Below are 26699 nucleotides of genomic sequence, written 5' to 3' on the forward strand. Positions count from 1 at the left end.
ACAAGAAAAGACATTTCTTATTTCAGGTAGCATTCTGAATAGATGCATAGGGTGACAGTGAAAGGCCTTTCCCAGCCTATGTCCAAATACTGTTACCATTGAGGATTTACTGTATGCATTGGGTAATTCTCTGTGTTTTCATGAAGTAATTAGAGATGTTCTTAGATAATTTTTTCCAACCTGATTTGACACCATTCTCAACACTTATATAACCTTTACACTTTAAAAGTACATACTCATTAACCTTTGAAAAAAATTTTGGACGGTGATGCTCTCATCCTTCTTTCCCACAGATGGGAAAGAAATACATCAACAAATTGCAAGTACTTTGTAAATGAATAAAGCAAGAATCAGTCATGTTCTGCTCATAATCCCCACTTTGCATAAAATCAAAGAAAAACTTACCTTCACTCTTTCAGAAAGACTGAGATCATTTCCATCAGAGTCACCAGTTTTCCAGCTCTCATTCATCACTGTCTGTAGATAAATAGACGGAAATACTTATATGCATGAAACAGAACCAAAATCACAGTTAGAGCTCCTACTGATTTACACATATAGATCCTTTAAGGTGCATTTAAAAAATTTTAAAAAGTGAATGCAATGCTCCTGAAAACAGAACGTATGCAGGTAATCCTCTGAAATCCTACACAGGACCAGACTGAATCAATTGGAACAATAGTGCAAGTAATCATAACATGCCTAAAAAGCAGCATTTAGAGCAGAAGCATTGTTTTCAATAGCAGTTTTTCCCTTCTTTCCTCAGGGCAGGCTTAAAGGTTACAGTGGCCAACTTACTGCATTACAGCCTCCTCCTGCTACTACGCTAGCAATTTTTCTGATGCATTCTGCTATTACTGTATTTGTTTCTTAAACTGCTAATGTGACAAAAATGTGCAGCCATGCCTGAAACTTTTTTTCTGTAGCAACAAAGACAAGTATTAAGATGTTCCATTAAATAAAGGATAATGGAAGTTGCACATTGCTTTATGGGGCAGAAAGCCAATTTAAAGTGGCTAAAGTAAGAGACCGAAAGTCAGTCCATCCCAGTGAGACAACCATATTCTTCATGAGAAAAATGGCAGAAAGATTCTTGTCATTATTATTATTACACAATCAACTGACAGAATGTGATTGTTTTAAAAGCCTTGCTCAATTCCACTTCAAAGGCATGTGCTAGTAGGGAGGAAAATGACAGCTTGTGCTCTTTGACTGAGGCCTGGCAGGCCCATCATTTGAAGGCACTTAAGTGTGTTGCTCTGTGTATTGCACAAAATGACCTGCTACTTTTTTAATAAAAAGTTTAATGAAGGCAATTTTTGAGTACAGGCTAGATCACAGCTTAGTTATTTGTTATTCAGGCAGGAGGGCAGAAGTTCTTAACAAGTGGACTCAGATGTCCATCTTGCTCTCTCCAGATGATGTCTATTGTTTTCCTGTCCCTACACATTAAATCCCTAATCTCATATGTTTCAGAAAATCGAAAATGCCTCTGGCCTGCCTACTGTTTACTTTAGGTAGCTGAAGCAATCTACTTCAGTAACACAGAACTCAGGACTTACTAAAATCCTCAAGAAACAAAATAAATCTGTGGATGTTGGCATCCATGCTCTCAAGATTTTTTCCTTTTTGCCAACCTCTACCAATAACTGCAGTCTTCAGTGAAAGCACTAAAAAGGGCCTTGCAGGGCGCCTTATTTATTAGTCAGATTCAGTAGAGCAAATGCCACTGCCAAACATGACCCATGCAGGTGCCTCTGTAAGCATTACACACTTAGGTAGTATTTTAAATATTTGCCTTGGATGGGATAAATACCACTAGCCTCTAACATTTGGACAGTGTATCTCCCCATATTTTCATCTGTTTGAATATGGTGCTTATCCACATGGACAAATGTTAACTCATTACCTCATTCTCATTTGGCATCTGTGGTGGAAGAGACACCCACATTTCTTTGCTTCTTCCAGGTAAGCCATCCTGTTTATTTCTGTTTGGTAATTCAGAAGTAGAATATTTTTTTCTTAAGGAGTCCACTTCTCTTCCTTGAATTGTCTTCCCCTCTTCCTCTGCAAGGAGAATCACATCAGATCAGATAATATAATGCACCATCCAAGAGAAGAAAAACACGAATTTCATTAGATCTAATATTGACTTATTTTAGACATTCACTTCTCCTCTCATGCTTAGAGCTTCCATGTGCATCATGTACATGTATTTCACAATCTTTATCATAAAATCGAACATGCAGTTTGAACCTCAAGTGCACCACCTATTCCTCAATACTGAAGAATTCATTGTCTCAAAAGCTTATGCAATATACAGAAAACTTCATAAAATAACTCAAGAGCTGAAAATACCCCAAAAAAAGCAAGACAGTAAGGTTACACCTTAGTTTTTATTTAAAAACTCTGTTTAAATGCTCTCTGAATTTGGCACAAAATGGCACGTAACATTTGTGCCCGTGCCTCCATGCCGCACTGCTAACACCAGCACATATGAAGAGAGTCTCTTCTTTGTGACACTATAAACCCCATAGCAACTGCATGCACTCAGTAGAGCTATTTTAGGTATACATTTTTAGAAACAAAATCAGAAAAAAAAACTCATTCCCCAACACCAACACACACTCCCAACACTCACATGTCTAGTTTTAAAAGTCCAGCAGCTGTGCTTATGTGGGATGTGTGCTCACAATATCACTTGAGATCCTAAGCACTTCAAGTGCACATATTCCTTAACATACCTAACTGACGGTGTACCTTCTCATCAAGCACAAGAAACGACTCTGATTTTGATCATAGTACAGCAATGATCTGGTCCAAAAATGGAGTCGTTCTTGTATTTTCTACCTCACTATCTTGGTATCACCCTGTTTATACTATCAGCCCAAACGTGTGCCCCATGTGTGAACCTTGCAACCATCAGAGAAAATGCTCACATTGTCCAGTATAGAAGTGAGCTGTGGCAGTTCTTGTCAGAGCTGATACTGATACTGGCTGTGAGTCCACCCAGAGCCAGCACCCACAGAGCTCTCGGGTGTCCACGGGCACCACTGCCAGAATCTCCACCAATCCAGGACCATGTGATGAGATGCACTGACAGGTCCTATAACCTAGACCCTGTATCTTTAGTTAGTAAAACACCTCATCTGAGCTGATTTCTTTAGGCACTGCTGCTTTCAGTGTTTAACAACTATAGTATGCTCTTGACCTAGCTTATTACCAATTTGATTTCCTCCCTATATCAGCAATCTGACTGGGTGGGAAAATTTTGCAAGTAAATATTTTTTTATTGGAATCAGACTAACAGCAGTATGCCAGTGCTATTTAATTGCCAGAAGTCTAGGTCCTGAGATTAAAGATTAAATACAGGTGTTCAAGCAGAGTCTGTTCCCTTAGGGGATTCCTTTGGACTTGAAAGACAGACTGGAAAAATGTTTTGCTAGTGCATTGACGGAAGATTGGAATAGCTTCTCTCGTGTTTATTTTACACATCAATAATGGCTAACTGGGCCCTCACTCGAAAATAGGGAAGTATTCAGGAACAGAACTGAGTCTTTCAATGATAGCTTATGACATCTTTCAGACTTTTAACAACTCCTTGGACAACAAGAGCAAAGTTCAAGACAACTGTTAGTGCGTCTGACTGTCCTACCAGCCAGGTCCACGGGGCATGGAGCAGCCAGCAGAATTGGGATACAGCTAGGTGATCATCAGATGAAAACTCAACAGTACAGACTGGATCTAGGAGCTGATTACAGATCAGGACAAGTATGTGCATGAAGCATGGACTTCCAAACCCATGCTGAATAGGTTTTTTTCCTACAACATGGCAAAAAAAATATACTAATCGGAGCCAAAATAAAAATACACAACTTTTTATTTTAAAAGTCCCATTATCGAATATGGAGCAGCCATAGGGCAATCAATTCGAATGAACCTCACACGACATGTTAATGAAAAATAAATGCTCATTTAACAGAGTTTCTTGGGTTTAGTTTGAAAAATCTACTTTGTAACAATAAGAAACACTGCAGTGCACTTCTAAAGTGTAATTAAATGTTACAGGCATTGAAGTAATTCTTGTGGAGAGTTTTAATGATGCCCTTGGGGGTACTACTTTGAGCCATCCACCAAAGAGTTATTAATCCCCAGGGACAGCTCAGTGCTGCAGTTACTATGACACATAGAAAGGGCTGGCAGTCTGGGCATAACCTGAAGTCCACACTCATAAGAGTCAAGGTTCATAGAAAGTAAATTCATAGAAGCATAGAATGGTTTGGGTTGGAATGGACCTTAAAGACCATCTAGTTCCAACCCCCCTGCCCTGGGCAGGGACACCTTCCACTAGACCAGGTTGCTCCAAGCCCCATCCGACCTGGCCTTGAACACTGCCAGGGATGGGGCAGCCACAACTTCTCTGGGCAACCTGTTCCAGTGCCTCACCACCTTCACAGTAAAAAAACTTCTTCCTCACATCTAATCTAAATGTACCCTCTTTCAGTTTAAAAACATTACCCCGTGTCCTCTCACTACATGTCCTTGTGAAAAGTCCCTCTCTGGCTTTCTTGTAGGCCCCCTTTAGGGACTGGCAGGCTGCTATAAGGTCTCCCTGGAGCCTTCTCTTGTCTAGGCTGAACGACCCCAACTCTCTCACCCTGTCTTCATAGGAGAGGTGTTCCAGTCCACTGATCACTTTTGTGGCCCTCCTCTGGACTTGCTCCAACAGGTTGTTGTCTTTCCTGTGCTGAGGGCTCCAAAGCTAGATGCAGTACTCCAGATTGAGTCTCATGACAGCGGTGTAGAGGGGGAGAATCACCTCCTATGACCTGCTGGCCACACTTCTTCTGATGCAGCCCAGGATACAGTTGGCTTTCTGGGCTCCAGATGCACACTGCTAGGTCATGTTGAGCTTCTCGTACAACCAACACCCCCAAGTCCTTCTCCGCAGAACTGCTCTCAATCCACTCATTGCCCAGCCTGTACTTGCACTTGGGATTGCTCCAACCCATGTGCAGGACCTTGCACTTGGCCTTGTTGAACTTCATGAGGTTCACACGGGCCCACCTCTCAAGCCTGTCAAGGCCCCTCTGGATGGCATCCCTTCGCTCCAGCATGTTAACCACACCACACAACTTGGTGTCGTCAGCAAACTTGCTGAGGGTGCACTCAATGCCACTGTCCATGTCGCCGACAGATGTTAAACAGCACCAGCCCCGGTACTGACCCCTGAGGAACGCCACTCACCACTGGTCTCCGCTTGGACATCGAGCTGTTGACCACAACTCTTTGAGTGCAACCATCCAGCCAATTCCTTACCCACCGAGTGGTCCATCCATCAAATCCATGTCTCTCCAATTTAGAGACAAGGATGTCATGCAGGACAGTGTCAAATGCTTTGCACAAGTCCAGGCAGATGACATCAGTTGCTCCTCCCTTGTCCACACTGTAACCCCATCATAAAAGGCTGCCAAATTTATCAGGCACAATTCACCCTTAGTGAAGCCATGTTGGCTGTCACCAATCAGCTCCTAATTTTCCATGTGCCCTAGCACAATTTCCAGGAGGATCCGCTCCATGATCTTGCCAGGCACAGAGGTGACACTGACTGGCCTGTGGTTCCCTGGGTCTTCCCTTTTTCCCTTTTTAAAAATGGGAGTTATGTTTCCCCTTTTCTGGTCAATAGGAACTCCCCTGGACTGCCACGACTACTCAAATATGATGGATAGTGGCTTAGCCACTTCATCCACCAGTTCCCTCAGGACTTGTGGATGCATCTCATCAGGTCCCATGGACTTGTGCATCTTCAGGTTCCTTAGATGGTCTCGAACCTGATCTTCTCCTATGGTGGGCGGTTCTTCACTCTCCCAGTCCCTGCCTTTGCCTTCTGCATCTTGGGCGGTGTGGCTGGAGCACTTGCCAGTGAAGACTGAGGCAAAAAAGCCAATGAGTACCTCAGCCTTCTCCATGTCCCAGATAACCCGGTCTCCCGTTTCCTTCCAGAGAGGGCCCACATTTTCCCTAGTCTTCCTTTTATCACTGACATACTTACAGAAGCTTTTCTTGTTGCCCTTGATGTCCCTGGCCAGATTTAATTCTATCAGGGCTTTAGCTTTCCCAACATCATTCCTGGCTGCTCGGACAATTTCTCTGTAGTCCTCCCAGGCTACCTGTCCCTGCTTCTACCTTCTGTAGGCCTCCTTCTTGCGTTTGAGTTTGTCCAGGAGCTCCTTGTTCATCCATGCAGGCCTCTTGGTGTTTTTGCCTCACTTCCTCTTTGTTGGGATTCATTGCTCCTGAGCTTGGAGGAGGTGATCCTTCAATATTAACCAGCTTTCTTGGGCCCCCTCTTCCCTCCAGGAATTTATCCCATGGTTCTCTACCAAGCAGATCCCTGAAGAGGCCAAAGTCTGCTATCCTGAAGTCCAGTGTAGCAAGCTTGCTGTGTGCCCTCCTTGCTGCCCTGAAGATCTAGAATTCTACCATTTCATGGTCACTGCAGCCAAGGCTGCCCTTAAGCTTCACATTCCCCATCAGCCCCTCCTTGCTGGTGAGAACAAGATCCAGCATAGCCCCTCTCCTCTTCAGCTCCTCCATCACTTGGAGAAGGAAGCTGTCATCAACGCATTCCAGGAAACTCCTGGATTGCCTATACCCTGCTGTGTTGTCCTTCCAACAGATACCAGGGTGGTTGAAGTCCCTCGTGAGGATCAGGGCTTCTGAATGTGAGGCTGCTCCTATCTGTCTATAGAGAGCTTCATTTGCTCAGTCTTCCTCGTCAGATGGCCTGTAACAGACCCCCACTAGAACGTCACCTGTCCCTGCCCTCCCTTTAATACTGACCCATAGGCTCTCAGTTGGCTCCTCCTCCATCCCCAGGTGGAGGTCCATGCACTCCAGCTGGTCACTGACATATGAGGGCAACAACCCCTCCTCATCTTCTCTGGCTGTCCTTCCTAAAGAGCCTGTATCCTTCCATTCCAAAGCTCCAGTCATAGAAGCCATCCCACCACGTCTCTGTGATGCAAACTGCACCAGATCAGAGCAATCTAGCAAACAGATTTTAACACTCAGACCACAGATGGATCCTCTGAATAATTCCTAAATCCCACGTCTCTTGATATGACATCTGGCTTCTCCCTGATTTTTTAGCAAGTACTTTCCTAAAACAATATTTGGAAACAGCAGTACATATGGGCAATCTCTTCTTCCTACACACTCTCTTGTTCAAACCATGGAAATGAAGCAGTATTACACAAGAAACCCTCTTTTAAATTCTTGACAGGTAAAATGGTCACTCACTATTTGAAGACAGTTTTACTGTCACCCCACTTTATAGGATGACCTAGATGACTAGCTCAAAAAGTTTCAATATTTTGTTATAGTAGTGGTAAAACAGGATGGACTTCTTGTTTTATACTAAGAACTGACAAGCCACAAAAGGATATTAATGTGTTTTAGGGTATCTGTGTATTAGCAAATTATGCAGCCAAACATGTGCAGACCTATAGAATAACAATAGGGACTAAGGACCCAGTGTCCTCCCCGTGCACATCAGGAAGCTTTATGTATGAGAAGTGAGAAAAAAGCTTCTGGAAGCCATACACTGTTCTCGGCCAGATCAACAGAGAGACAAAAGGCATCATCAGCTGGAATGATCAGCAACATAATTCATACAGCTGACAGGTTCTGAATAAACATGATACTCCTGCACTAGCCCATGCCTATCTTGGATACCACTGTGGTCATTCTTCTGGGATATAAACCAGATAATCCTTCTCCAAAACATAGGTTCTGAATTCTCCAAATAAAATAATACCACTTTTACCATCAAAAGACCTATGACACATAGTTGGGCAGTTGTAATTAGACCGTACATATGAGCTGACAAACTTATTAGGTTATATATTTTCTGGACAGCTGAGCAATTGTCACAGTTAAAAAGCCAGAGATTAAATGAGCAAATAAGAAATCAAGTGCATTCATAATATTTATGTGCCATTTACCAATCCCAGACTACAGCTAGAAGCACTGTCCCTTTTCCTAAGAGATCAGTCATAAACTGCCGTTAGAAACTTTTTTTCTGGTTATGACCATTGCAGTTATTGGGTTATAGAATATTAAGCATTACTTTTGATGAAACATTCACAACTGCAGTGTGATACTAGAGTCATGACTGCAAGTGAAGAAAAGTTCAGAAGAAAAAGACAAAAGTCTAAGCGACCCAAAGCAGTTGTGAAATGCATGCTGTGGACAGAATACCAGTTATGCAACCATGTACATAACGAGGCTATGCCACATAAGTTGTGGGGGGGTGAATCAAACATTACGTTGCTAGTCCCAAGCACTGCCCCCCAGGGCCAGTAGGATCCACCTTCAGATGTCCAAAGTAACTACTGACACCTATAGTTTCTCAATGCATGCATCACATAACTGGCTCTCTTGAAGCAGTAACACTGATGATCCTAAAAAATAAGAAATTAAAGAAACTACAGTCTGCAGAGAAATATCACAGCTGTACTCCTTTGACAGTGTTCTGAATTTCAACCATTTCTGTCCTTACTTTTTAAAGAAAAGAGGAAGGAGGAAGGATCACATTCAAGCCAGCAAGAGGATCACTCTGCCTTCCCCCTGACTAAGTGATAATTGATTCATTATTCACAGTCACAGTTATCAACCTGCCAAAATCCCAGATGTACAACACTGGCCTTTACAACATGTGACAAAAGTCAAAAATAAGGGATACAAACACAACAAAAAGTAGCAGAAGAAGGAGGTTGAAATGATGGAAAGATTCACATATTCACTCTGCAGACAGTTTCTCAGTCTTACTTTCTAAAAAGTCCACTGTCAGTACCTTAACAATGAAATAACAAGCCAGCTTAGGTTCTAGAAAAGTAAATCTGAGTCTCACAAGAGTAGTATCCATCATAATTGTGTGTCACTGAAAAGTATGTTGCAGACTTCAGAAACATATTTCTATCAGAAAGTATATCCAGCTTGATAAATTTTTTTCTCTCCTGCTATCTATCCTCTATATTGCTTAAAATTCTCTTTGTCTTCCAATTTGGAAGGGAATCTTTTGAAAATGTCCACTGAACACCCACATATTTCAAAGAATAATGGAGTCACTTATCACAAAGCCAGAGAAGATAGCTACCAGGATTATCAGGAAAAACTTCCTGTCAGTGAAATCTGTTAGATGAAATAGTAGCCCCGAAGAATGATAAGTCTCGTGGTCTGAAACATTTCAAAGCCAGACCAGACACAGCAATCAATAACATACCGTAGAAAACCTGGCTTGGGATAATATACTGGACAAAACAATACAAACTACTGGGTACTTCCTGCCTTTTTTCAAATCAGTGAATTCATTCCAAAAACAAAAATTGGGTGAGAATGGGAAACAGGCCCCTTTAACTGTAAGAAAGAAAAAAATACAGCAAAGCTACTATTTTAAGTTCCAATTTACTTCTTTATCCCCAAAATGCTGGACTGAGGGCCAGCAGAAGGCCTGTCAATCCCTTAAATCCCTTCCAAGTTATACTTTGATGGAAAACCTGGGATTCAAATACTATAGTAACTTTGTGCAGGACTTCTGAACAAAAAAATAATTTTACTTATAGTAGTATGATAACTGTCTTGCACAGAGGTCATGAGTACAACTTTCATGTTCATTCACCACCTCCATTCTTCAAACACATCATCAGGAAACAGCCACATTTTAAAATAAGAACAAACACTGCCACTGAAACGTTTCCATAAAATAGCACTTTGAGATGTTCACAAGACAGTACCATACTGTAGAAGAAGTACCTGTATTTACCTATTTGCAACTATGTAAACCATTGGATGGTGCTGAGTTCATTTGCCCTAAATGACAAGCTGTAAGAGGAAAAAAAAAAAAAATTCAAGGCTGAAAATCCAATTTGCTGGGAAGATAATTTTCAAAGCTGCCTATTTCTTTTTGATAATTCAATCAAACCAGCTCCCAGATTTTCTGCAGTAACCCAGTCAAAACTTGCAGCCTCCTTCTGCTTGTATATTGCCCAGATGAGAATAAAATGTAGTGTTTTAAAATTACTTAGCCTAGAAAACCTGCTCTGATTTACATTCTCGAGCTATCTTCCTGTTTCCATGTATTTAAATGCATAAATCTCTGTAAATCAACGCAGTTGTCCAACTTTTCATGACAAAAAGCCCAAGTACCCCATACAGTAAGTACTTGGAGGATTTCAGTATTAAGGTCCTATATGCCTGTCCATAAGTAAAAGCAAACCAGCTGCACTTCAGGCACCTAAACTTCATTATGTAGTGCTGTTTTAAGAGTCTTAGAGCATCCTCACCTAAACTTCATTATGTAGTGCTGTTTTAAGAGTCTTAGAGCATCCTGCCTAGCCTTCTGCTGCCACACAAAAAGGCAGTGGATGTTCCATAGATACTATATCATATCTGCCAACCCTCAGCATCTGAATTGTCTCTCCCCTAGCTATGTGAATTCCTGAAATCTCATTCCAATCTTACTCAACCAAAACCCTCACTAATTTCAATGACAGTGATCTCGCAGTAGCACTGAGCAAATAGAACTCTTCTGTCAAAGTAACTCGATCAGATTAACAGCAGAGAAAATAACAACTTACTTGCCTAAGTGTGGAAATTAATATTTGTAACACATCTTGAAAGTCCAATATGTCAAACATCGTGGTCTTCTGTTTTTGCACTTCACCTCTGATTAACAAGGGCATTGCTGCTGCTGAATCCCCTTTCCTTCACTGCGGTGTTTCACCAATATAATTCACTCATGCCTACGGAATTCTTTGCTCTTTACACCAGAACAGAGATTCAGCTGGTGCAGCCTTTTCCCCTAATGTCTTCTGTATTACCCTGATTAAATGACAAATAATCAGCAAAAACTATTGTATACCTTTTTTTTTCCTTCAGAAAAGGTCAATTTTTACTATAATCAGTAATACCAGCTTGATTCTTTTCTCAGTAATGCCAATTTTCTAAGGAAATTTCACTACCCAATGTCCTCAGCTAGGATAACTACATATGCCATGGACTGAGACAAGTAGCTTCAGCAGGACTATTTCTGACTTAAAAGGGTAAACTTAAGTCCCAGTTATTACTTTTGACTGCCATTTTTGGATACTTCCCTTATTGCAGTAGGTTTAAAAACCAGACAGGAAAGGACTTTTTTTTGTATGTGCTCCTTCAGGGGAAAGACGAATGACTGTTACTCTCAAGTACATTTCAGCCACTCTCACACACCTGCGTTAGCTTAATGTACAGCAATACCTCTCCAAAACTAACTCAGCTCTTAATTTTCAAAAGTTTAACTGTTCTTCTACTGTATCAGTATCTCTCCCTTTTTCTTTAATGGAACCTATAGGTTCTGGGTTTATGTAGTGTTTATCTGTATGAATACCTATGTCTCTGTTGTGCTTTAGACAGTGTCAGTGTTAGAAAAGGGGCAGTATTTCCTGTTTATACCACATTCACCCCAGCTGGTCATTTAAAAATATGTATTATTCTTCCACGGTTCAACAGTGCTGCTGCTGGATACCTTCTCCATTTGAATACTATAATGCAGTCAGTTAAATAACAAGGCAAATGTGCACTTGACCATTTCAGCAGCCCACATGGGAAAAATCCTGCTTCTTCTAACAGATGATGATGAAAAATAATCTTTAAAAAAATCAGAAAACCATGACAGAAATCTTAGAGCAGATCCCCAGCTGATATTAGCCAGCACAGTCCTACAAAGGGAGCTATACCTCTTAATATCTACCAGGGATGAAGTGGTATCTACCACTACCAAGCAATGCCAACATACTAGATAAGATTTCTAGTTCTAAAAATAAAAAGTGTTTATGTGGTGAGGGGAAAAAAAAGCACATCATAAAGGCACAGGCTGTACAATTGATAGTATTTTGCAATTATAATTTGTAAGTGTATCAGGATATAAAAGCTGGAAGATGTTTTCCAGAAGTTGATAAAGGTGGGCCTGCTTCTGAAGGCTTCAGAAAATCTACACTGTCCTTTGCAGAATGCAAATAGTGTTATATTTCAGAAATTGTGTTTGAGGGATAGTTTAGGAAGAGCTTTAAATTAGACAGTAAGTAATAGGAGAATACTAGTTCAGGAACTCCACACTTCTTTCTGAGTCTTGGCTACACTAAGTCATACGTTGAACCTTAGCTAAAAGAAACAGAATGTATTTGAGTTTATTACTTAAATAAGCACTTTGTTTGTCACAGCTGGGTTTTTTTTTTTTATTTTTAAAGTCAAAGCAACCACAAATGTGCTTAAATTCATTCTCAGCACAGGGAAACTACATTAAATACATATGTTGGGAGCACTTTAAAAGAGCAGGTGATATACTAATAAATCAGGACAGAACTGATTTTGAAAATCTTCTGTGTACTTGCATTCTAGAAGAATTCGGCACTAGCAGGTAAGTAGATAAGGACTGTAAGAAACAAATGAATTATATATAATTAAAAGCATCTGACATCTCCATACAAAGTATTCCTTTTTTAACAAATAATATCATAAAAAGATTACAGCAGGTGAGAACAAATTAATAAAATGTCAGAAAGCCCAAGAGTTTCAAAAATGTTCAATTTTGGGTATTATAGTTAAGACATTAAGGTATCTTCAAAAGGCCTGATTTTTTTTTTTAAGGCAAATACCTACTTTCTTGAAATTAGGCATTTCTATGTGATTTTATACTGGACACAGAAAAGCACACAATTCTATAGAGTTCAGCACTAAATTGGAAGTGAGGTCACTTGATTTCTGATTGTCCTGTTGAGCCACCATATGGCTCTGATCTCTGACATTATTTGCTTTGTGTCATCTCCACATCTGGAAAAGAAGGCTTCCCCACCTCACTGCAACGACGTCAAACTTAGCTAACAGCTGCATTTAGCACACTTCGATGCCTTTCAAGGCAAGGTGATGAGCTAGAGCAAGTATCAAAGTATCAACAGCAAAATTACTAAATATTTCCCTTTTTTACATTCTAGAAAATCTAAGTTATCCAACAGAATGCAGATATATTTTTTCCATCTGAAACAATCTCTAGAAATTGTTTAGTAATAAAGGCATCACAGCAAAGAACAAAGAATTGCTATCAGGGAAGCACTATTGTTCAAGAGCTGTCAAGGTTTCCAGGAGTCCGAGTGCCTCTGTCCTTATCTGGTGCTGACAGTGAGCTACTGTGCAAACAAACACGAGTCATTTCCCTTCTTTATGCCTAATTTTTTCTGTCTATACAATGGAGATGAAGTACTTTGCATAGCAAATACCACTGAGTTCTAAGGACAACAAATATCCATAAAACAGATCAGCTATTATTACTTCAAAAATAATCTGTTGTGTTTGCATCCCTATGTCTTTTTTTTCTACATTCAGGGGCTCTGTATGATATTTGATTTTATACTATATTGAATGAAGGTTACACAGAGAGAGCTACTGAATTTATGATCAATAGAAAATTGCAAATTTTTTCTCCCAACCAATTCTTTCCAATGACCCAGCACAACACATCAATAAAAAGCTCTGAATTGACACTGTTTCCCTATTTCATGCCCTGTTTAAGTTCCCTGGGGATGACAGATTAATTTAATTAGTTTTATTGAACCATCTAGTTGCCTTTATTGGCAAATCCACTCATAGGAAGAAGGCTGCAAATTTCTCTTCCGGTTAGCATTGTCCTACTGGTCCATTTTTAAAATTAAAGTGAATTTACTGTCATTTCTTATATAGTTTTCTGCTATGCTTTCTGCTGTTGAGACTCACATTTGTGAAGTGCCTCCACTGACACCTATATAGGAAGTTTAAAGTTGTTGTTTTTCCTAAATGTGGTTAACGAAAAAAGGAAGCAGACAGCTACCGTCAAATGGACTGTGAACTAAATACATCGCTCAGCTTTCACTAGGGAATTAAATTAATCTGATCGCAACACAGAATATGGCTCTTGCATGCCACCTGGAAGCAGAGAAGTGGTCAGCCACTTTCCAACTTCCTCCGCTTGACAGCTTGCTCGGCACAGAAGCATCAAAACAACAACACTGAGGCTATGAAGTATATAGCTAAGGTTCAGTTTGCTTAGAGATAGAACTCATCAAAGTCCTCAGACTTCAATGCACTGCCAGGCAGTGTGAGGTATATGTAATGGGGCAAAATTAACAGTAGGAATGGATTGAATTTAGTCCCAGTGGTCAAATGCCCAGGACCATGTTAAAAATATGAATCTAAACTTGGGTTTGGATATGAATTTTATTCATGGCAGCATTTTTCTGTGCAGCTGACTGATCCAGGATCTCATATTTTTAGAAGGAGGAAAGAAGTAATTTAAAATCTAGATGAAAAATTTGAAGCTTGGACAATTTGGGGTTTTTTTTCTGTATTTTTTTGTAGAAGGTCAAAGGAGATATTTTATGCTCCAGTGAATTTCCCAATCTTCCTCTCAGTTTAGAAAAATGAGCAGATGCTGCCTTCTAACTCTGGACATCATAGTTCTTTACAACAGATTTCAAACACTCTTCCTAAGATATGAAAGAGCCTCTTGCCGTGTGTGGCAATTTTGTAAAAAGTGGGGATTGGGTCTATCTCCATGAGATTTTAACCAAAGTTGCTCTAGGAAGTGTTTAGTTCTGAAGAGACCACACATTGACCACAACTACAGAAATCTGTGTCATCAATTCCTTTGTAAATCCAACTCTTCTGAGGCTTCTTCAACTGCACTGTCAAGAAATCACTCTTAAGATTTTTCTCTGGACTTAAAAAACATAGTGGATTTGTACAACCTCAAAGTAAATGCCAGTTAGCTGTTTTATTATCAGATTGGTTTTACACCCAAAGCTAAAAGAACAAACTAACAAAACTAAATACATAACTTAGCATAAGCATAAGGGGCTTCAGTGATTCTAAGAGCAGCACAAACAAAAGTATTAAAATAAATGGCTAATACTCTTACCAGTATCTTCACTCCAGATTTGCACAAGAGGTGGTCATTTTTTTCCAGATGCTGAAAACTTGTGCAAAGCTTTACAGCAAGCATGAAAAATTTCATCCTTCTGGACCCGTGCTCTAATTACTAAATAATATTCACATGGGTTCACCAGCCCTTTCACCTATCTATTCATCTTGTTAACGTTATCCTTTTGACAAAAAACACACTTGGGATGCTGTAAGTAGAAAAACTAAGAGACTTACTTGAATCTTAACCCAGCCCTCAAGTGTCCATCCATTACAGAATCAATAAAAACCGTTAAAAAATTTTCCAATTATGGAGGGAGTGCTCGCATACTTTTTAAATATTATGCATTTAAGATATATAGGTCATGTTCTGTTGGAGTATATATGCTTTAAATGCTGAGCTTAGAGTTTTAAAATGTCATTTAAGTATGTTCATCCATGTCCCATCAGATCTGGTAGAAGTGAGGTAAAAGCCTTACTATAGGATTTACTTGTCAATTAGTCTATGAATTCTCATTCTGTCACGGCACCAAGCACACTTTGAAAAACAGAACTACTGGGGTTTTAGGAATACTAAAATCAGTAAGATTAAATTCCTGTATCAAAGATATACTTGTATGGTCCAACTAAGTTATAATGTATCTGCATGCTATTTAAACCATAAATATCACTAAATGAATTACACAGAATTTACAAGGACCTTATTTTGACTCCAACTGTTGTTCTACTTCAGCTAAGAGAATATCTTTTTTCAAATAACACAAGGAAGAACAGGAGTAGCCAAAGGTAGTATCACACATTCAGACACAAAAAAGACAATATTCTAAAAATGCAATTTTCTTGATTAGGATATTAGCAACCCTTAAAAAGACAATGAAAGTCAGGAATGCAAAAAATCATTAATACTGTTTCCCATATTTACAAGAATGGAACTATGCTGTCAGCAGAAGACCCTAATGTGCTCACAGGGGGTTACTCCATGCTGATATTTATAGCCTCAAAGGGCTCTTTTTAGATAGGCCAGAACAATCAAGGATGCTTGGGTCTTTGTACTCAAGGTATATTCTTTTCAGTTTCACTGTGTGTAAATTTAACTAATGAAGAAAAACCAAACATTAGTTATGAAATCAGATTCATATGAGATGCTTTCAAGAATAATGTGGAAACTCCTGGTGAAAATATCTTTGCAATCCCAACTATAGAGCTAGTACAAATTCATGAACAAGTGAAAACCACCTTATATAAATATGGTACCCTGTGAAATCAGTGGGATCCAATTAGCTATATCTGTGTCTTCTGTTTCCAATGTTACAACAGTCAAAAATCTATCAGATGGTGATGTTTTTCAAGGAATTTTTTTAAAGAGCTCCAATATATTTACACACACAACTGAATAGGCTTGGTTATTTGTGTTTATAACTAGCTATCTCCATATCTAATTAAGCAGGATTGCAAATTCTGACATTAATGAGCATTAACGTGTAGAGCAACACCATTATCAGGCCAAATTCAGAAAGGTAATCTGAAAATGGTTAGATTTTGCTTGACAGTAATCACAAATATATCCCCACAGTAAATATCTGAACTCATACATAAAAGTGAAAATTTCTGAAGCCTTTAGCAGATAGTCTTATTAACCTATCACAATTGCATTTTTTAAAAACAATTAAAGCCAAATGACTATTTTTCAAATGCAAAATTAAGAAACTAAGAATGTGATATTTTATAAAGTATTTTGCACTGTTTTGATACTAAAATGCCTTGTGCTTTAAGTGGAATTTTTGCAGGTCATTAGTTTATAATGCAAACCAGCACCTTTGGGTATTTTTAAAGGAAAATGAAGGTGGGAGGAAAACAAGCTGAGCTGGTTTGTTTATAGCAGCATAGGAAACTGCATTTCTAAGCATTTGATTCAGCTAAAGCTCTACCTTTTATACAGTTTTAGTGGCAGATGCTATAGTGACAATGAAAGTGACTGAAATACATGCTGAGGCTCTTTGCAAGTAGCATCATGATATGCAGCATGCTTCTAAGATAGGAGCTATCCCCAGTGTATCAATCATACATAAAGAAGACCAGAACCTAATTTTCAATCCTCTTATCTCATCCCCTAGTGTCTCCTTCCTCTTCTATTTTTTACTGGGAGAAGAGACAGAAGGTTGCCACAAGATTATTTCTATGGCAGCTTCAACTCTCCCACTGGTTTTCTGCTCAGTGCCTGTGACTGATACTTAGTTCTGCCTGAAGGACAAGGACAGGACAGACTTCTGAATGCCAATCAATGGAGCATGCCACATGCTGTAATTGAAAAATACACGGCTTCTGCAGTAATATGAGGACATCATTTTTAGTGCAAAACTGTGGTAAAGAGAATTGTGAGTAATATGTAGCTCGCATTTATTTTTATGGCACCTGACTTAACATGGCCAAAAGAAATGAACCTGAGCTACAGAATTTGGATCCAGATCTGAACTGCCTGTAATTCAGCAAAGCTCAGATCAAGGTTAAGCCCTACTTTTTACTTCATCTGCAGAGCATGAGACTTCTTCAGACGAATTATCCTAACCTGATGTCCTGAAGTGCCTTCATCCAAGTTATCTGTTAGCTCAACACACACGCTGCATAGCGCACCAAGCTAGTGTTAGTAAATCTGTGAAAGTATCCAAATTGCACACCCCAAATCTTAGGCCATCTCGTATTATTAAGTACTTTCCTTAGGCTGTTCTTCTTTTATGGAAACTCCTCTAGCAAAGCAATGCAGGACCTGCCTAGGAAAAGCCTATCCTTCCAAATAGTGCATGTTCCCCCACCTTCCTAAAGCGAGCAAAACATGGCTAAGCACCTGTAGAGACCTACCTTAGCAGTCTGTGAACCAAGCTAAGGGAAGTTGTCCTTAGGGATCCCATTGCTGAGAGGAGAAACAAAAGCATCACAAGGATTTGCCTAAAGTCACAAAGCAAGTGAGTAGCAGAACAACACTCAATACTACTGCTTCTCTTTTTACCTCCCCTTCTGGCTGCAGTTTCTAATGGGACATTTGGGAAGCTACATACCTTTCAAAAGATAAGTGAATGTATTTAGAAACTCTTCATATGACTGCTCATGGCTATTAATAAATTGATCAAGGATGCTGTCATTTAACAGTTGTTGTCCCATGATCCACACCTTGACAGTCAAACAGGCATATCTGCTTTAGTAGGCTGCTTCTGCAATAGAAAGAAAAGAGCCGTATGTATCTGTAGGCAGAAAACAAATTAACTGAAAAGTCCCTAATTCACATAGACGAGCATTAGAATGTCCAATTTTTCTTCTCTCCTTCTGAAGTTCTGATCTTGTCAGTGGGACCTTACACAACATTTCCCCCAAAATTCAAGTGGACATAGTAATTTTAAGTACAAAGGGAGAGACTGTGATCAGCTATGCCGGAAATTTATGTCTGCAGGTAATATGGGCCACAGAAGTGACAACCTCTCTCAGTGGTGTTCATTCCCCCTCATTTTAAGTTGTTCAGTGTTACAACCCCTGCCTTCTTTGCAGAACCAGTGACACCACCCACTAGCATGTTAACAACTGGCACACCTGTACATTCAAAACTTGGACTGAATCCATCATTCTGCAGGTGCACTGTTTACTGTACCATCAAAGCCACTAAACCCAGATTTCGGAGGGCATGTTAATCATGATGACGTGTGTGTATGCTCAGACAGCACACAGGACGGGGAGGGTATGATGGAACTGGGCAGCCACATACGAAGGCAAGGACCACTCTTGAGAAGGGAACAAATGCTGAGAGCTGAAGGAACCCCACAGAGTCTTTTCTGGACTTTAAAGCTCCACTCTTCGGTCACACAGCAACAGCTTTCCAGCCCATCTTCATCATTTTACCAGACTCTTAAGGGAAGTAATGGCCCTGAAACAGCTCTCGGTGAAGTATGCTGAAGTTAATCTTGCCCCTCACTTACAAAAGCTGTGTAAATGCATTTTAACAGCTGTGTGATGCTAAATAGTTAATAACATTGCTGATTTTTTATACACATAGGACCAGACTACTAGAAGCAGAAAAACACAGATGAGGGTGTGGACACGCATAACTGGCACATTGTTTCACATGGTGGCAACTTAACTAAAAAATGTAAATGATCAGTTTGCATACATAAATGTGATAAAGATGCAAGAATGTATTATACACAAAGTGCATGCTTGATTTTCATGTGTTCCTGTGTTTCTTCTTGTGATTTACCACAGCATTAAGAAGTGGCTTTGGGAATGAAAGCTTAATTTTTCTTAAATCAACTACACTAAGGAAAGGCTGCCAACCTGATTTTAAAGTTAAATAAGATTGAACAAGAATTGTTCAGAGCCCAGCAGGAAAATAAAGCATGATTTCTAATGTAAAACTCTAATTTTGTTGGATTGCCAGCTTGTAAAGAAGACTAATGTTCTGAAGATATAAAAACACATGCACACCCACATGACCTAAAGTTTAAGTTTTCTAATGTTTTACAAAATACAAACCAGTATTAACTTCTCTGTGGACTGACCAAGCAGAATATAATTTACCAGACTCTCGGAATGGTTTATGCAAATTACAGTGGCTTCAGAGGGAAGCAATGCCTTCTATTCCTCATCATTGTTCTGTTATTACAGTCATTATTTGAGGTAAATTTCATTATATGAAAGACTGCAGTGATTTGTAAGGCTAGTGTCAAAGAAAAAAAAATATATGCATATATTTAATCATGAAAATGGTAACAACAACCTTTTGTTTTTCTTTGGCATCTGGCGTCTAGGATCTCCAAGTCCTTTATAAACACTAATGAAATAAACTTCACGACAGTCCCATGAGGAAGAGCAAACAAATATTATTCCCAATAACAGATGAAAAAAATGAGTCACCAAGAGTTTAAATGACTTATAAACAAATCAGAGGAGGGCTGGCAGTAAAGCTTAGGTTACTTTACTCTAAAATGCTCTAGGAACCTAGAAAATTGATAACCTATTTGGGGGAATAGTTGTATCCATAACCAAGCTGAATGGCAGCTTTCTCAGTGAATGCCATGTTCTACAGCCACCTGGTCATCAGCCTGAGATTAAGCATACAGACCAGGAGTTTCCAAAATGCTATAGCTCAATTCTTATTCTGCTGCGCAGCCGCTACTTCCTACAGAACTTGGGAAAGTTCACTTCAGATTTTAATATCCTCTGCTGGTTAAGCTGTAGAAGAGCAACAACAGTGCAACAAGACTTTGGATAAACACCAGGTTTTGACTCACTACATTTAGCTAGGAAACACAGTGCTGAATTCAACTTGAATGAAAGTTTTAGCTGAACTATGATTGCAAAATCCTGAACATCAGCCTCATGAAAAAGCAAGCACTGGATGCTGTTAGAATATAATCTAACATTTAATACCTGAAATCTCCTGACGTATGGAGATTAGGAAATTATCCCTAAAGGTTTTAAACATATATCTCACTAAGCCTATATATTTTTATCTAGCATGCACTTCAATATGCATGCATTGGGAGAAGCATCATCAAAACAGTATTACTTAAAAAAAAATAGCAGAGAAAATTCCCTGGATATTCCAAGCATGGGAAAAGATTACTTTCTCAAGACTAACAGCTTTTTTTACCAGAATATGGACCAAATTTTTAACCAAGTCAAAACAGTATATCCAGAGCAGCTCTCCTACAGCCAATATAGTTATTACAGGCATTAGTATATGAGATCTGCTATCAGCTATGTGAAAGGTATTCATCTTGGGTTAAGAAAATAAATAACTCGTAATTCATAGGCCACATTTCCTTATGTTTTCTTCTGAAAAAAGGAAAAAAACCTAAGAATATATTTTGGAATGTGAGTTTAGTAAATTATTCATATTTTAATAAATGTTAAATTGGAAAAGAGGGGAGAAAACCCTATTTGTTATTTTGGCATACATCCTCCATTGCTTTTTATATGAACTTCACAGTTTTGCTTCAAAAATCTAAAGCAAGAAATGAAATGCAAAATGGACTACAGAGGTGATAGTCCAACACAGACCTAATCTTCCCTTGCACAGCTGTTATTTATGCCTACAGAATCATCTCCTCATGGAGAGGAAAAACCAGCTAGGTCCTAATGAAAACCTAGGTTCTGTCGGAAGAACAGCCATTCACTCAAACAATAGAGGGGACAGACTGGCAGCTAGAACTACCTCTCCCCCCCTGTTTTCAATTATTTTGAAGAATTGCAGGGTGCTATTGCATCACCCTAAATGAAAGTAAGCACAGAGGATGGTATTTGGAGAACACCTACTATCCCTGAAAGTGAACATATGGTTAGGATGGATGGTACAATAGCGATGTTCAGAAACTTAATCTCAACCTATCAAGGTTTTTGTATTTTCCATTTTCATTCCTCTCTGTTTTCTGCCGCTTCCCACCTACTTTATTCATGAGTCTCTCTTAAATGAACACCATACTGTGTCAGCTGCACAGAAGTTTTGTGATGCTAAATGTTTTGTGATGTGCACAGCTGAAACCAGGCTGACGAGAAGACTCTCACCTTTGCTAAGGAGCTAACCAGTAGGTTCTACAAAGGTAAAAGGCTTCAGCAATCATCCAGTTCACAGCCTCAAGGCAAGGACTTCTTTGAACTGCCATGAAAAAAGAAAAAAAATGTACAATAATGGATTGGAATCACCTACAATTTATGAACCGGGTACAATCACACCTCTACAAATTACATGGCTGCATTGTTGTGCTAGAGAGTAACTACTAATGAAATCAAGAGCTTATCTTCTTCCCAAAAGACATCAAAGTAACTTGGACGTTTCAAGAAAAGTAAGGCAAGGATATCTGATTCTTTTCCTGTGCTGGCTCTGGGTAGTTTTAGAGTCAAATATCAGTAAGTGATGCATTCAAGCAGCAACTATACTTTCTCCTTTTTGCTTTTCACTCCTGCTCATCCATCCAAATTACTGTAATGAGATTTCTTGAGGTGATCAGTCATTTAGCCTTGCTGATCATCAGAAGATTGTACAAAATCAATTTTATTTCTCAAATGCAGTCTTCTTCCCAGCAGTTTAAGCCAAAACAGAAATCTCTGCATTGAATCACAGAGGCAGGTCAAGTGAGTATTAGCATGATTTCAATTACACAGTTATTAGTTCTACTAAACAATTAAAAATGTGGTGAAATATAGGCTTCCTGTTTTATGTTGCATTTTTGAGTGCTTTATTATGTTTCTTTTAAATATAATATAGGCAATGAAAGAAAAACCAAGCTTCTGAATTTTTAAATGGAAAGAGTAATAAGCTAATCCTCTCTACAAACTAAAACCTTACATAATTTTATTTTTCTGAAAAAAAAATATATCACTAGTATTTCTAGCATAGGTTAAAGTCAGGTTTCCACACCATGAATTTGCTCTCCCAAAAGTAATTCTCAGTAAAAAAAGAATATTCAGAATTGTTTATTTACAGATCACTCATAGGTTCATGGAAAACATCGCTAGATACACCTGTTCTTGAGATTTTATAACCTATGTTTGCAAAAATCAGATTGAACACGAATACACTATTTTTACATCTTAAACTCTGTTTCCACGGGACAATACCTGATCTTTTTTCTTTTTAGCTGATAGAGCTAACACAGTAACTACACCTGTCACAACTAACTTTTTTCAAAGAGGTATTTAATACTTCAGATCTAACTAATCTGTCATAAAAGCAATCCTACTCTCTTACAACCCACAATACAGAACTAAGCAGCAAGCATTTCTGTAACACCTCTCATCCATAAAGGTTTTACATGTCAGTCTGCACTATAGACCTTGATTCTGGAGACTCTCTTGGCCTGGCTGGTTCAGCAACACAAAAGCTGTCACTAGTGATGGGGTGGGCTGGTAAAGGCAATGCAGAAATTATGTCTGCGGGTTGACCCCTCACATAGTTAGGCAATACTGCAAGCATATAGCCAAGTCTTAAGTGTGCAATAAGTTGTCTACAGACCAAGTACAGAACCAGAGCTGGTTACTCCCTCCTAAGGACAATGAGAAAGGACACTGTGATTCAGGACATTAGAGCCTCCTCTCCAACCTGTTCCAGGAGGCACGTAACAGCATGCTATCTCCATCCCAATCTGCCCTCTAGACAGCACTATTGTAGAAGTCACCCCATGTAACAGTGTATGTACCCAATATGTTGGTGTAAAGCTTGCTCAAAGTAGCTGGTTAAATTACACACAAAATGAGTGACTTAGGTGCTTTATTGTTAGCAACTAAAGTAAACTCAATCTGAAGAACAGGGATTAGTACCTCTGGAGGAAAAGTATCTAATTATCACTCCTTGCTGTCTTACAACCGGTTTACCACATCAGTGAGTCAAGGATACTCAAGAGGAGTATGGATTTGCTACAATATTATTACAGCAATAAAGAATGAGGTAACACCTTTGCAAAAGGAATAAGCCTGTGTCAGACAACTGCAGTCAGAATCAACTTAAGCCTATCTAAGTGCTGGCTGCTCTCAAAAAGGCCACCACCACCCTCTCTCCTTCTTCACCCCTTGGCTTTTCATTCCAGCCCATCTCTTGGCCAGACAAACTACCAATATAAAACCTGAAACTAGCCTAAGCAAATATGTATGTTCTGTTTTAAATATAAGTTTTCTGATCTGCCTTACAGCCATACCATCATGAGTGCCTGCACAAGGGGACAGTGGCAACATGCAGCAGGAGCAAGGGAAGGATGCAGGATTGCCCCTTTTGGCAGCCTGTCATCACCGTTTATGCAATCGTGAAAGCACAGCCTCCTCAGAAACACCGCTCACAAACAGCCCAGAAAGCTGTGTTTCCTCCACACTAGCAAAAGCAGGTGTTACCAGGGTACTCGCACCCGCACTACCGCTAGGGCTGGAGCCTGGAGTACAGATCACCAGCCCCCACAGTGCAGAGAGGCATGCAAAGCTGGAACTCGAGCCTGTCCTTAATAAATGTTTGTTGTTAGCTTTGGACTGTCATCACTACCTTCACAAACATCCAAGGATGGCACTTTGAAAGTGGGCCAAGTGAAAGGAGTGATTCTGGGAATTCCTGCCCCGAGAAAGACATAAAATGTTTTCAGTGGGGCGGCACAGGAAGGCTACCCACTTTCCATAAGACTGTCAGTTCTCCCCTTCTTGCCTAGACATCTGCAAAGGTATAGCCGCAAAAGATTGCCCTCCCTGCTCTACCGTCTCGCCCTACTTTTCTCCCTCCTCCTCCCCGCTCCCCACCACCTGAGGGGAGGCAGAGCTCCTGCAGCAAACCCCACGGCAGCAAGCTCTGGCCACAACCAGGTGCGGGTCAACTGAACTACAGGAACAAACTAAAAGAAAAAGTTTCAATTGCAAAGGACAAAAACTTTTGGATGAGGTTGCTTGCAGCATCTCTCAATTCAATGGGATCTGCAACAGCTAATCCTGTTTAATTCAACAATGTTTGCCACTGCCCTCAGCAGGAGGCCTTAAGTGCACACACTTAATGTATCAGCAATTTGCGTGGATGGGAGCTGCATCTGCTTGTGTAAGTGCATTACTGAGCCTCAGAGCCGACCTTTGCGATGGTCAAAAACATGTGTCTCTCAGGCCCAGCTCGTACGAGCTTTTAAGGGGGACATCTAAGGGCTTTAACTGCAAGGAAGCACATTGATCCTGTTTGATTTCAGTGCTATTATGTCAGTCCTATACATGATCAGAAGGGTTTTTTAATGAATTTCCAATGTCTTCAAGAATGCTGCTCCCTTTAAAGACCACCTGGAGGCCTATGACAAGGGTAATGTTTCCTGTGCATCAAGCACTCCTCCAAAATGCAGTAGCCACTGTCCCCTGGAATGCGATCGTCCTGGATTTGATAGTCAAAGCACAGCTGGATTCAATCAGCTATTTTAGATGAGGCCTCCGAATAAAGCCCTGTCCCTCACATATTAAATACTGTTTACTGATGGTTTTAGATGAGACAGAAGATTGAAGACTGTAGGATGCTGGACACCCTGTGCCATTTTTTCACAAGTTTCAGCCTGTGGGTCCTGGCTAAGTATTCAGGATATTTGCATTCTGGCTGGCTAACCCTACAGAAACGAGTAAGGCAGCCTTCCCTCTCTCTGCTGAGCTGGTGTGCATTCCTGCAACCCACAGGGAGCCAGCTACGTTCCAGCTCAGAGATGACTGTGTTTTACTGGCAGAAAATATGCTGAAAAGCCTGGAAATATCTCAATGCAATTTGGAATGATTTGGGATGAAGAAGATGTAAACCACATATTATTTTAAGTAATTAATTGTAGAAGAAGAAAATCAAGCAAAACAAAGCATTTCCATAACAGTGAGCAATCTGCTGAAAACATACTACCTATGTCAATGTTATTAAAATAGAAATTGTGAAGGAAAAGTCTATTTATTCATTTTCGCATGGGTTCTCTGCCAAATAAATTCAGGATGCAAATCCTGGATGTTCTTGCTATGACCTGGACAGTTCTGAACATGATTTTCCTGCCTTGTAGATACATTCTTCTGAAGCTACTTGCTGCAGCTCCTGCAAAGTAGTTTGTCACTGACAGTTACAGAAGACCAGCTTGGACAGACCATGTCCTCATCCAAAACTGACACGCTGTTGCCAACAAACTGTAATTTCTCCATCTTCTCAGCTACAGTAATTGGAAAAAGAATTTCTAAAGATAAGGCATGTCAACTGGCAGAAGGAGAATAAAATGAATGTAAAATATTAAATGAGACACAACTAGGGGGTTGGATTTTTCACTTAAACATTTGTATCTCTTTTGCCAGTAGATCTTTGATCACAGACACAAACAAGGGTCAGACTATGTCAAGCACTTGGATAAGAAGCTGTGAAATATCATCTAGGCACTACTGAAAATAGAAATAAATGTGATCTGAATGCCCTCTAAATTTAGGGGAAGTTAAGTTCTTCAGCATTCAACTCTGCAGTACAGACTACCTTTATCTTTGTTTCAGTAGAGAAGTAATAGGGCCATACGGATGCTACAGGGCACAGTGCCTTAGAGTTGCTGTATTTCGTATGAGAAACGTCACCACAACCTATCTGCATTACAGTTACTCAACGTCTCAGGACAATTTTCACAAACATTCGGTATGTTTGCTTTGCTGTACTAATCAAATTCCATTTCAAGTTCTTTCTATTTCTATTCTCACAGCAGTTTCAAATGGGAGATGAGATATTTCTAAAACACTGTGCAGCAGATATTGTAACTCAGGAGTGGGTGAAGCAGGGCTAAGAAAACAAAAGCAGGGAGCTATGAAGAGTGAATTGTTTTCCAGGTTTCTCTGTTTATTTTCTGTGCTATGCAAGTGGCTTATCCTCTGTGGCCCAGCACTGCTAGCTGTTGAAAGGATATGCTCCCAGAGGACTTCCCAGAGTCTAATTATTTTTTCTTGGAGAAAAGCACTGTGAAACTGATGAAAAATGCCACAGAAGGGTGCAAAGTTTTATTAGTCTTTTAAGGTCTGATCAGAAGGCCACTGAAGTAGAAAAAAGACACTCCTGATGACTTCAGTGGACTTTGAATTGGACTTTTTGTCAGCCCTCACTCACTGGGTTGCACGAATTTGTCATTTCCTTTGCTGTTTCCATGTCACTACCTGCTTGCAGCAGAGCATTCCTGGGGAAAGCAGCAGTACACCAATCAGCAGGAGCTGCTTTCTTTTACTAGCTA

At 39.8% G+C, this 26699-nt stretch overlaps 1 protein-coding gene across 3 annotated transcripts in view; it reads right to left on the reverse strand.

Moving 5' to 3' along the window:
- IFTAP (intraflagellar transport associated protein) overlaps nt 1-26699 on the reverse strand; it is a 48401-nt gene that overhangs the window by 17077 nt on the left and 4625 nt on the right. For 2 of the 3 annotated variants that reach the window (XM_049825983.1, XM_049825981.1), the window contains exons 2-4: nt 18042-18194; nt 1910-2067; nt 406-477 (exon numbers count right to left, since the gene is read on the reverse strand). In XM_049825983.1, the coding sequence (XP_049681940.1) occupies nt 406-477; nt 1910-2067; nt 18042-18144 (333 nt within the window). In that variant the 5' untranslated portion in view covers nt 18145-18194. Of the gene's footprint in view, nt 1-405; nt 478-1909; nt 2068-18041; nt 18195-21537; nt 21629-26699 lie in introns of all 3 variants that reach the window. The other variant, XM_049825982.1, reaches the window with a different exon arrangement.

The sequence above is a fragment of the Accipiter gentilis genome, chromosome 22 (genome assembly GCF_929443795.1).
Source record: "Accipiter gentilis chromosome 22, bAccGen1.1, whole genome shotgun sequence".
In the NCBI taxonomy this organism is placed as follows: domain Eukaryota; kingdom Metazoa; phylum Chordata; class Aves; order Accipitriformes; family Accipitridae; genus Astur; species Astur gentilis.